The sequence below is a fragment of the Cheilinus undulatus genome, linkage group 12 (genome assembly GCF_018320785.1).
Source record: "Cheilinus undulatus linkage group 12, ASM1832078v1, whole genome shotgun sequence".
NCBI classification, from domain to species: domain Eukaryota; kingdom Metazoa; phylum Chordata; class Actinopteri; order Labriformes; family Labridae; genus Cheilinus; species Cheilinus undulatus.
In genome coordinates, this window is record NC_054876.1 from 30,634,727 (window position 1) to 30,647,673 (window position 12,947).

Here is a 12,947-nt window from a genome sequence, read left to right on the forward strand (position 1 = left end):
AAAAAAGGCCTCTCATGGATACTGAATGGGGAAAGAAGGATGAAAAATTAGGGAGTTGATCCTCCCTGGCTGACTCACCTTCATGAGGGTGTCTAATGATGAAAGGCCTTAAGCCTCATTTAACTCTCCACTAAATATATGTAATAAAGGCTATAACTCTTCTAGACCCCAGCCAGACCCCCAGTGCCTGCTTGCCACTTCCTGCTGATGAGTTCAATGATGGGTTAGCCTTGGAGCCAACTGCATTAGATGTTGATACTCAGACATTTTACTGTTTCATGAAAATGTATGTTCATTTTGAATTTGGTGGCAGCAACACATAGGGGTGAGGCAACAAAAAGGCTGGAAAAGTAAAAGATACTAATGAAAAACAGCTGGAGGAGTATTTTGTAACTAATAAGGTTATTGGCAACAAGTCAGTAACATGACTGGGTATAAAGGGAACAATTTAATGAGGCAGACTCTCTCAGAAGTAAAGATGGGCAGAGGTTTACCAATCTGCAAAAAAAACCCCTGCATTTTAAAATTGTGGAAATTTCAGAAAAATGTTCACTGTAAAATTGGGAAGACTGAATATCCCACCATCTACAAATATATAATATCATCAAAAGATTCAGGGAGTTGGGAGAAATCTCTGTTCAAAGGACAGGGCCAAAGGTCAGTATTGGATGCTTCTGATCTTCAGGCCCTCAGGCTGTACTGCTTTAAATACAGGTATGGCTCTGTACTGGAAATCACTGCATGGGCTCAGGAACACTTCCAGAAATCATTGTCTGTCAACACAGTTCACTGCACCATCCACAAACGCAAGTTAAAACTGTATAATACAAAGAAAAGCTGTATGTGAACATGATCCAGAAACACCACAGTCTTCTCATTTAAAATGGACTGAGGCAGAACGGAAAACTGTTCTGTGGTCAGATGAATCAAGATTTCTATTTTTTGTCCATTTGGAAACCATTGGCACAATGCCCTGTGGACTAAAGAGGAAAGGGACCATACGTTTTGTTAGCACACATCAAAAGCCTGCATGCCTGATGGTATGGAATTGTAATAGTGCCATGGTGTGGGTAGCTTACACATCTGGAAAGGTACTATCAATGCTGAGCAGTACATAGAGGTTTTAGAACAGCATACACTCCCATCCAGACAATGTCTCTTTCAGAGAAGACCTTGGCATATTTCAGCAAGACAATGCTAAACCACAACTGACATCCTTTACAACAGCATGGCTTCACAGTAGAAGAATCTGTCTGCATCTGGTCTGTCTGCAGTCCAGACCTTTCACCAATAGAAAACATTTGGTGCATCATAAAATCAAATATCTAGCAAGGGAGACCCAGGGCAGTTGAGCAGCATGCATCATACAAGAATGGGACAACATTCCTCTCCAAAAACTCTGGCAAACCGCTGTTAAGGAAGAAGGGACATTACACAATGGCAAAGACAGCTCTGTCCCTACTTCTTTGAGATGTGTTGCCGCCGTCAAATTCAGAACATGCTACTTTCTTCATGAAATGGTAGAATGTTTAGGTTCAATTGTGAATAAAATGTGCGTTTATGTGATCATTGCAAACATTGCATTGTCTTTACATTTCACAAGATGCCCCAACTTTCTTGGAACTGGTGTTGTAATCTAGAGAAATGCTACGAAAACGTGGCATTCTGGCACTCTTGAAACGCCATGATAAACAAATTTAGGAAATTATAAAATTAACTCAATTTCTGGACATGTTGATGTTCAGCTAAATCTTCACTTTCACTTTTGAACCACTTTTTAACATCTTTTCGACACTGGACATGGTGCTTTCCAGGATAATCCAAAGACCTTCTTGATAATAGTACAGAGTCTTATACATGGACTAGATTTAACCAAATTATGGAAAAAGATTTTGGAGAAATTCTGTTAGAAATATAATTTAAATCCTCTTTTGAAGACTTCACATGAAAAACTTTGCAAAGTTTAAAGTGTTACATTTGTTTTGTGAGATGCTGTTGTTAAAGCTGCTGGCCATTGAAAAGTGGTTGAAATGAGGGCTTAGAGGTCTAGACCCAGTTTCAACATCTAAATTTTGGCTAGTGCTTGGTGAGTTAGCTATTGTAAATAATGTTGGTTTCATTGGGTGCATTCAGTTAGGGAACTGTAAAGAATTACTGAAACGTCATAAAAATTCACCATATTTTTAATGACCATGAGATTATTTACAGAGGTTCAGTACAGCATCTAGTAGTGGAGAAAGCTGACACTGTATCATTAATCATCATCAATCATTAATGCATCCATTGCACAGAATGTGAGCACCAAAAATAGGATACAAAAATCCTCCCTATCCGTCCATTAACAAAGAGACACAGTAAAAAGAAAAGCAAACATTTCACAAAAAAACTGGTAGAATATATCTCACAGCATCTACCCCATAAAAAAGTTCATATTTCCCTTTCACACTCCTGGTACTTACATGTTTTTTTCTACCATCACTGCAGTGCTATTGCACACCATGCCAATCACATACAGAATATTCCAAATGGAAAAGTAAACAGTCATTTTTATTGTTCGGTTTGGGCAAAGAAAAAGCTAAACTGATTCGATCTTTGGTCCACAGTTTTTCAGTCCTTCAGTGCTCAGCCAGGAGCACTGGAGATGCATTCAGTCACTGCGATGAGCCTGAAGGTGTCTTCTCTCTGCTGGATTCACTCCCTTGGCTTGTGGTGACGCCGGACCAGTCTTGCTCTTCTTCTCATTCCAGCTGCAGAAGTAGAGATTGGATACAGAGTAGGTGGAAAGGGATCAAAGATGTGAATGGATACAAAAGCATGTTAAGGTGAAAAGATATATGAAAAGTAAAGAAAACTTTGTAAATTAGTGATTGTCTAACTGTTCTCTAACCTGGAGATTTCCTGGCAGCAGCGAATTTGCCTCCCTCTGAAAAGTGAAGACATGACAAAGTCATTTGAGAGCTTCTTTATGCATAGGTGTTTGTGCAGATCTGCAGTCAAGAGTAATGACCTTTAATAATCTTGGTAATTCTCTCTGATTCCTCGTCAAGCAGATTTGGGTTCCCATGGATTGTGGTGATCTTTGAGAGATCTGGGACTGAAAATTCAAAACAGAGTTATCAGATAATAAAGACAAACAAAAATTGTCCATTGACATACAAAATAAGGCATTGAGTTAAAAGTACATTACTCTTTTCTACCTTAAAATTTAACATCCAGGGCTTGACATCAACACCCAACAACCTACTAAATGTGAGTGGTTTTTACTGTTGATGGGCATCCAAGTGACTCCCACTAGTCACTCTGGCAGGTTTCCCTCTGACTGCGCTTGGCTGTTAGCACCAGTGTTTGTGAATTAGATTCTCACTGCAATGAGGCCGATTTGGGGGCAGTTTTTCTTGAAATGACTGCAAAATTGCTCAGACTCTCTGTGTGCTGGTGTGTCTTTTCCCACAGACACAACAGCTTTTGCACTTTAGAAATAGTGACATAAATATTAACATACCACAAACATGTATGCAGGGCAGACGCTAGGAATCCATTTAAGAGGGGGGAATGCTTTTAAAGTCTGGAGAATAAACACTTATCTGCAAACTGAAGTCATCTACTATTTTAACAGATTTAAAGCTTTAATTTATAATATAGAGACTTATAAAGTGAATCATTTACTGTTTTCTGGCACAAACCTCTCTGTAATGATACTTTTCATGACCTGCAGTCCACTGTGGCTGATAAATTTGAGAAATTTACCTCACAATGAACAAAAATACAGCATGTAATTGACTGCTGACTTTCAGTGACAGCATTTATATCTTTCAGACATCAGATGAACTGATCAGTGACTTATCTAGATATCTAGTGTGTTAAGACACAAAGTTTCAATTTCACTTTACAGGGACTTTAAAGGGATACAGAGGAAGTGAGGGGTTTGACGCATTTTCTGGTAGAGATTTGTTTGAGTGAAAATAAAGATAGTTGTGTCACCTTCTTTAATTTCCTTGATAAAAGTTGATTAATACTCAGTGTTACATTAAAAGTATAAATATATTTTCAATAAAGACAAATCTAAGATGAAGTAGTTTTTGCTGTGAGTAATGGTTTCCTTAAGAAAATATCCAGAAAATTGTAGACCAGGGAAAATAAGAGTACATCAAAATCAGCCAACAGTTAAAATAAGTGCTTTGCCTATAGTTGATAGAGAGCAAGGAAATTAAAACCCTGATTTGTTTTGTCTACCCTCAGACATATCAGATTTTGCTCATAAAATGTAATTTTTCTACAATGAAACTGTGGCTAGAGAAAATGTTGGGTGGCTAGTAACTTCGGACAACCCCTAGCCACAGTGGCTGGTGTGCAAAAAGTTAATGTCAAGCCCTGACTGTATATATTCTTTCTTATGAATTAACATGTTTTATTTCAAGTAGAAATGGATGCATTCATGTGAAAAAAAACCTGTTTGGAAGAAAGAAGTTCTGTGAAAACACCCTACCCTCAATGATATAAGGCTCGATTGCTCCAGTGAATCTGGTTCCACCTTCAGACGGGCAGCGGAGAAGGAGGTTGAAAGTCATTTATCGACTTAGCAACTGTACTGACTGACAGACAGACAGACTTACAGGTGCATAAACCCTGCGAAACACCTCCTCCGCCACCGCCATGACAGTCAAGCACGAAAGTGCGGTATTTATGAACACATACACAAACTTATGCACAGGTTGTGAAGTACATGTGTGCAGGTGCCACTCAGCTTAGAGAAAGAGGTTGATTTATGCTTCTTGGCTCAGAAACTGAGCTGCAAGTTGGGTAAAGCAGTGAAAAGCTTAACTGCTTTATCCTAAAATCTGCAAATGACTTCCTAAAATAATAGATGTGAATTTGCACACTGCTCACAGCAACACTTCACAGCAGCGTTAGAGACAGTGAGAAGGAACAGGTTTTTTGCCTTAAAGACAAGAAACCTACCATAGACATGAACAGACACCAAATTTATGATGCACCATGGGTAGTAGAGCAGCATGCGCTTGGCTTTAGATGCATGTTTGCCTAACCAGTAGATGGACAGACAAAATGAAAGCCCTTCTTCCATAGCATCATGACTAAGCCTGTGAAAACATCATTAACCAGAATGAGCTGGTGCTGTTTTGAATGGTTGCTTGCCAAACCATGTCATCATATCCAGGACAATCATAGGGAACAGTGTTCATAGGAGCGTTTGAGCATATCTGGCTGCCTTTTATTGCAGGATGTTATTAAATTCAATTTGTTATTATCCAACTATTCAACTAACATTTACAAAGTTATTTCCTTTTCTGGCCCTCTGAGTGTCACAGTGATGAATCATATGTTACAGTCAAATAGGACTGTTCAGAAGGGTAAAATTATATCTTAATGGCCTGTTTTTCTTGGGCATGTTTTACACTATGGGGGAACTTTGGACAAAAACTGACTATATTCATCAATATCAAACGTTTAAGAAGGCGAGATATTGTAAAGGCACAGGAAGCAACTGGAACTTTTCTGGTACCTAGGCACAACAGCTCAGAATAAGGAAAAAGGTTGGTGCCAACAGGGGCAGCCTAAACAAGAAAGGCAAAGTAATCACATCATTGCTAAATACGGCCAAAATGGTTTTAATTCTCAACATATTACAACCTACCAATGCGAAATCTAACGTAAAGGCTAAAATGGTGCTCACCATGAGAATAGTGTCTTATCAGGGTCTGTGTAAAGCAATAAGAAGCTGTATTTTGAACTTATTTACAATAGAAGATGATCCATCGAACAACTACCAGGCCAAATTTCTAGGGATGCTCTGTTAACACTAGTTAAACATCAGTATCAGTCGATTTCAGCCATATTGACAAACATCTAAAACAATGGAAAACCTTCGTAAAGCCTAAAGAGCAACTTCTTGATATCTTATGTTTCGTTTAGATTTTTTTAATTTTGCGTCACACAGACTTTAAGCTCACCAACGAAACACGAAAATGCTTTGTTAGAAGAGCTGTTAGAAGATGCATGAAAAATCTTAGATCTAGATCTATCATGCTCCAGAAAGAAGCTAATGGACTGAAAGAAACTGACCTGGTTTTCTTTTTCCATCCAAATTACGATCACCACCTGTTGAACACAACTTGATGTTAAATCCATTCACATTTCATGATCCATGTCAGAATTCTGACTCTAATTAAGACTGCTTTAAAAGTTAGAAAAACTGCTTGACTGACCTTCGATAACTCTTGTGACCTTGGTGATAGAGGGCTCTCCATCAGTGACCCTGGTCACTTTAGTCTGTGAAGACTGGCCCTCGATGACCCTTGTTACTTTTGTAAGTGAAGGGTCATGATCAACAACCCTTGTAACCTTTGTGAAGGTAGGTACTCCCTCAACCACCACCCTGGGGAGTGTTGGTTCACTCTCGGTGACTTTGGTGATCGTCGGCTGGTTCTCGACCACCCTGGTAACATGGGTTAAAGTGGGTTCGTTCTTGATTACCCTGGTCACGGTGGTGATGGATGGTTCTCCTTCAATGAGTCTGATAACCTTTGTTTCCGGCACTATAGAGAGAAACAGAGATCAAGAGTAACGTTAGATATTTTATAAAACATTTACAAGTTTGGTCCTAAATGAATATTGTCGACTGATTTGGACATGAAACAAAGAAAAAAGAAAATGTGACATGTTACATAATCCATTAACACATTTTTCTCTGGTTAGTGAATTCCCATCAGAGGCCAGTATCTCTGTGAAGCCTCACAGCTGCTTCAGGAACTTCAGCCAAGGACATACTTTCACTTCTTTGATTTTTTCTGCTGCAGAGTGTTGAATTTTTAATGTTACAGTGTTTTTATGAGCAACAAAGAGAAAAAGGCTGACGTGTTTGTATTAAAGAGCCGACAGTCCCCTGATACACAGCCCAGTTCTGTTAAAAAGGCCAGATTCATGTCTGTTTTCAAACAAAGGATGTCATCTGTAACCTGGCTTGAAAACTTGGAGGGTGATTGGATGAACGTTCTGTCTGTCACATCTTCAGAGCCAATCAGAGCAACAAAACATGTGACATAGCCACTAACCGAGCTGGAGTAAACTCCATAAGGACTGCATAATGCGAACCATGGTGACTGTAGACATGTCAGTACAAGACTTTGTCGTTTTTGAAAAGAAAACAACTCAATGCAGTTCTTTGTTCTTCCTTTAACAAAGAAATGTCGTCAAGTTCTGATAAAACTGGCACTTTAGCAGCATCCACACTGCTCTGTACACCAGAGCAAATTACTCCTTTTCTATAGTCAATCTATAGGCTGAGCTCATGGTGGATTAATGTTGGGTTTATATTCAAACTACAACAGAACACTGACTAGATCTACTCTGTTTGAAAAGTGTTTTGAGATAACTTTGGATTTGAAATGGGGCTACGCAAATAAAGACTGATTAACTGATTGAGCTTTTACACCAATATTTCTTTCTCATCCCTGCCTTCCAAAAAAATCAAAGCACGAGGGATAATTTCAAAGTGTAATGCCATCCTCTCTGCTGCCATCTTACAATCTTAATACATTAGCTATGCATGCAAACCAACACAGTAGTGTTTACATTACGGCAGTGATTTTCAAACTTTTTCGGCCCAAGGCACACCTAAGGTTAAGTCAGAATCAAAAGGCACACCATATTCATAACGATTCAAAATAGACTTTAAATAATGTCAGCGTCAAGGCCGCCTACAAGGGGGGATAAGGGGGAGAGCTTTCTGGGGCCAAGCCAACTGGGGAATCATGGAGGTCAGCAAAATCATCGTCCAATGTTAATTTAAACTGTAATACCCAATATATTTAACCTAAATAATAAACACTCTTAACAACTAATTTGTTTTATTTATTTATGCTTTGGTAAGATAAAGCCTTTTTAAAAAATGTAGTCCCCTTTAAACAGAATTACATGTTATTGGTAATGTGAACAATGTTGATGGAGACACTGATCTAAATGATTAGGAAAGTAATGACAACTTCATAGCTTGGTCATAACATGCAGAAGCATTAGGAGGCCAGAAACTGAAACAACTCTAATTGAGAAAAACTGAATAATTGCAAAAAAAGACAACAAATGGGCTGATGTGGCAAAATGTAGCAAAAAAGTGGCCAAACATGGGCAGAGTGGCAAAAATGGGTAAAAAGTGGGAAAAATGGGTTGGAAGTGGCAAAAAGGTGGCAAAATGGGTTACAAGTGGCAAAAGGGGTTTAAAGTGACGGAAAATGTTGCAAAATTGGGCAAAAAGTGGCCAAAGGCCAAAGGCCAAAATGGGTGAAATGTGGGAAAAAGGTGGCAAAAATCAGTTACACGTGGCAAAAAGAAGTTGCAAAACGGTGTCAAAAGAGTGACAAAATTGGTAGAAAAATTGGTTAACTAGGTTAAAAATAGCAATTTCAACACCAATTTCAACCCAATCATAGCTTGCCATGCTTTCAGCCCTAAATGAGGTAACTGTTAGCTAGGATGCTAGCACCAGTGCTACTGATCTAACACATGCACTGATATCATAAATAATTCACAACTTGGTGAGGGCCTATTCTCTATTTTTTTCTTCAGGGGTCCAGCCAGATCTGTGGGCAGGCCTGGTTACCAGACTTGTCATAAAGTTGAAGTAATAACGTATAGTTGTACAAATTCCCAAGGTACACCAAGACTTACCTCAAGGCACACTAGTGTGCCTTGCCACACCATTTGAGAACCACTGCCTTACGTCATCAGGTAGGAGAGAAAAAAAACCTGCATTTGCTTTTGGTAGGGTGGATGAGTTTTTACAGTTCTAAATTACTCGCATTGCAAAACGCACACCTTACCTACTCTGATATCTCAAAAGTAATCTGAAAACCCTAAAGGACTACTTTGTAAGACATTACCCTTTACACTGCTATTTTTAAGGTGATGTTGTTCAATCTGTACTATGCTACAAGATGGAAATTAAACATCTACCAAACACATAGAGAAAGTCTTTGTGCATTTGCTTACACACATCATGATGTAACGATTTAAGTTTAGTAACTCTAAAGTTGGAATCAGGACAGCCAAGGATTACACTGTTCAGCCCCGTCTGAAAAAGGCGTTATAGTTGAACTAAAACTCTGGAGGTTCCAGACTTCTATGTAATGTGACTAATTACCACTGAAAAAATGAATTCAGCTCTCCCATGTTACCAAATACATCAAGAATTATTTATTCCATGGCTGTGCACTGGACTGAGCCCAACTGAATGAATAAATCAGAGGGTCCTTGTCTGTGAGCCTTTTATGCCTTGAAACCCTGAATCCTTTATCCCTTAAGGAGCTGATTAAATATGTCAAGAGATCAGAGTGGACTTAAAGAAAGAACACGAAGACAAACGAGGGGGAGAAAGAAAAGAAAAATGATAGAGGCCAGACTGGAGCTGAAATGCATGAAAAATGCATGTGGCTGTAGGTTGGATTTCACTTTGAGAGATGCTCTTTCTATTACACCATTTGTAGCAGAGACAAATGCACTGTGAAAACTTGATAAGGTAATTCAATGGTTTTGGACTCTAATGAAGACACAGACATGACTTGTGTGCTCCAATTCCTTATTTAGATTTGCCTGTCAGAGGAAGTCCACTTAATCATCTTTGAAACGTCTCTGGTTCTTAAAATGCACCTGTGGAGGGGCTAAATCACAAAAAAATCTTTTCTTAAAATAAAAGAAAGTTTTAAAAATGCGATTAGTAAATGTGGTCTTACCAGTTCCAACATAAGTGGTGATGGTCCTCTCTGTAAAGTAGCATAAATAGGTTATGTTGTTGCAGATACAATAATATTTTGATGCCACACAAACATGGTGGATATTGACAATGAACTTACTGATGAAGGTGAGTGGGATCTCAGTGTAAGAAAATCCAGATACAAACTAAAAACAAAACAGATTGAGAAAAAAAGATGAAATAATGCTACTTTTGACTTTATCTTGGCATATTCACTCATGGATTTTCTCATTCCTCACCTTAATCTGGATGTACTTAATCAGCTTCTTCAGGAGAACCAGGAGGTCCTGGCGGCCCACAGGAAGGTCTGTAAGTAATATACATCATCAGAAAAAAAAAAATGGCTTAATGCATCCCAGCACAGAGCTCACGTTGCATGCATGTATACTAATGAACACTGCTCTCACCCGCAGGATAGAGAACATTCTTCACCACATGGATCACACCATTTGTTGCCATCAGGTCACTGTCTGGAACACCTACAGAGTTCACATGAATGGAGTTGTTCACCTGGCAACAACAGAAGAAATAATATGTTAATCTACTTTTAAAGGGAAAAGCAGTCCAACATAGTAAAAAGTGTATTTTTCCCCAAAACAAATTAATTTACACTTTTGGTCACTTTTTTGCTGTCAGGTAAACTGATAAAACCTGAGCAATGTTCCCAGAGTGAGATCTGGGAGTCCATTTATGATTATGTCTTGCAATTTATCCTGTCTGTGGAGGTGTAGCTGAAGGTGGAACAACAAGGGGAGTAGTTTCCCTCCAATTCTCTGGAATAAAAATCAAAACTGTAGTGTTTTAAGGCCTGCATGGCCCACTCTCCTGGCTGTAAGTTATCTAAAACAAGCTCTCCTGAGTCTATAAAGGAAGTCTTGTGGACCTGGTATTGAACCTTTGCTGATAACCTGATATGCGGCACAGCACATGACAAGAAAGAGGGAAAGCAGAATGTAGGTAATGGGTGAATGATGATAAAGCTGACATGAAGGCTGATAAAAAAGAGCAAGGTGGACGAAAACAAACGAGAGTGTCTGAACAGGAGGTGGAGAAAGGCGGGTGAATAGCATAGAGGGCGTTGATGGAAATGACAGGAAGCCAGGTTTTATTACGTTTGGCATTTCTCCAGAGATAACTGGCTTTGAAGTAATGGATTAGCATTAGCTCTTTGATGCTATTGTTGAAATGAGAATGTGAGGAGAGATTTGGCTTGAATGGTGACTTTAAAACTTGATAACTTAATGCCCCACAAGACTCTGCTTTTCTTAAACTTCCAGTTTCCTATAGCCTACTTCACAGAAAGCTGCATGTTGTTTCTGTGATGTTTGTCCTTCCTCCCTTTCTGTTGTCTCTGGCTCTGCTGAGGTGAAAATTGACTGCTCAATGAGGTGCAGACAGCCGCAGTGCTCAAGAGCGCACCCACACTCGACCCTGTAGCCCTGTACCATGCTGAAGCATTATATACCTCCCCCTTCCCAGGCTGGCCTGCGCGCACATTGCTTATGCCTAATCATGGTTGTCTTGTACATCATCGTGCCTAAACATGACATGCATGGCCTCTGAGTCAGCACAGTGTTGAAATACAAAGAACTACAAAGAACAAAGAAGAAATACTACAGAGAAATACAAAGAAGACTAAAACTTTATGTTTTGGTTTTCAGATATGGCCCTCTAAAAATTGTGGATTTCTCTATCATGCAGCAATTTGCATCCATTGTGTATCACATCCATGTTGCATACCAGTGCTTGCTCTAGTGTAAATAACCATACCATTCATAACCCCACCTCGTTCATACGTGCCAGGCCAGGAGAGTGTACTGTGTGGCAGCTACGCTAGTCAAACACACTGGATTTGGAGGTCAGATGTGATTGATATAGTACTGATTGCCCAGGGTGAATGGACCCTAAATGCCAAGTGCCAACTTGTGGAAGTCTTTAAACCATATCTGTTATACAGTTTAGTCAAAAGCCTGCTTCTTAATATTTTCTAAAAAGTCCTTTTGTTTTGACTTCTGTAGGGAGATTATTTGTTCTTACTGGTCAAACTGTGGTTGGATAATATTCCTATGGTGTGCATTTGTGTGGAGAATTACAACATTGTATTACAGTTAACAGGTATGTTTGGTCTGCTTTGATCACAGCTACAGAAATCAGTCATAATGCATATTTCTCAATGTCTTAAATTTCATGTAGCACTACATTTGTTTATTCAGAATTACTGCAGACAGTGGCAGCAGAAGCCTTTGTGTGTTAGTTTGAAATCAACACAACTTAAACTGCCATTAAGACTTAAGGCTAATAGAATTGCAGTTGCAATTGTGGTAAGTTTAAATTGAGAAATAATCTACTTTATTTCACGGTGTCAATCTAAATAAATTGTGTGAGGCAGATCATGCTTGCCACTCACTGAGTGATGATAATTTGTGCAGTGCCAGGTGTGTGAGTGGCTGATTGACACTGATTGGCACCAGGTGTTGCTCGCTTATAGAAACCCTTGGGTCGCAGCACTCATTATCTTGGTATCAGATACTGTATAGTGAGAGAACCCCTGTGTGTTTTCTTGTGTGGTCAGTTAATGTGAGCTTCCGCTCAAGCTGGTCTTTAACCAGTCTGGACCATTTCCCAGCTTTTCCTGTTTGCTTAAAGATAAAAGTTTGAATGTGCTGGTTTTCATCCCAGTCTTTTGGATCTCTTTTCACACTAGTCTGATGCCCTTTGTGTTCATTAAAGGAGTGATTTTCCTATGTCCCCAAGAGTTTTAGTTTCCAGTTAGTAGCATTGCAGCAGTGAAGGAAATGTGAGCTAATGGGCTTTAACTTGTTTATATTTTGGTCTTTTGTTTTGTCCTTCTATGGTTAGATGATTCACGACTTTACTGGCTGTCCATCTAGGATAACTTCAAGAAAGGCTTTGTTTAAAATTGTGTCCCACTACCCCCCCCCCCCCCCCCCCCGTCCTGACAAGATTGTTTCTTTGGTTTGGAGATGCTATTTTACTTTCCTATGAGCTTGGTCTAATGCTTTTATTAGTCAAAAGTGGGACGCCTATGAACTAAATATACTTAGCTTAGATGATCAGCAAATCAAAGGGTGTGTTCTCACTCATTTACACTATGTAAGTGAACAGAAGCGGATGCTACACTGCTTGGGCTATTAAAAACAAACCCCTTTGGAAATATTCCATA

The 12,947-nt window shown here is 39.2% G+C and overlaps 1 protein-coding gene across 2 annotated transcripts in view; it reads right to left on the bottom strand.

Moving 5' to 3' along the window:
- Window positions 1–2,165: 2,165 nt before the first annotated feature.
- The window catches only part of LOC121518344 (periostin-like), a 29,928-nt gene continuing 19,146 nt past the window's right edge, over window positions 2,166–12,947 (bottom strand). Inside the window, exons 14-22 of one of the 2 annotated variants that reach the window (XM_041800592.1) lie at window positions 10,171–10,273; window positions 10,003–10,070; window positions 9,864–9,909; window positions 9,744–9,773; window positions 6,225–6,554; window positions 6,082–6,117; window positions 3,008–3,094; window positions 2,888–2,923; window positions 2,166–2,747 (exon numbers count right to left, since the gene is read on the bottom strand). In XM_041800592.1, coding sequence (XP_041656526.1) covers window positions 2,692–2,747; window positions 2,888–2,923; window positions 3,008–3,094; window positions 6,082–6,117; window positions 6,225–6,554; window positions 9,744–9,773; window positions 9,864–9,909; window positions 10,003–10,070; window positions 10,171–10,273 — 792 coding nt within the window. In that variant the 3' untranslated portion in view covers window positions 2,166–2,691. Of the gene's footprint in view, window positions 2,748–2,887; window positions 2,924–3,007; window positions 3,095–3,127; window positions 4,532–6,081; window positions 6,118–6,224; window positions 6,555–9,743; window positions 9,774–9,863; window positions 9,910–10,002; window positions 10,071–10,170; window positions 10,274–12,947 lie in introns of those variants that run through there. The other variant, XM_041800593.1, reaches the window with a different exon arrangement.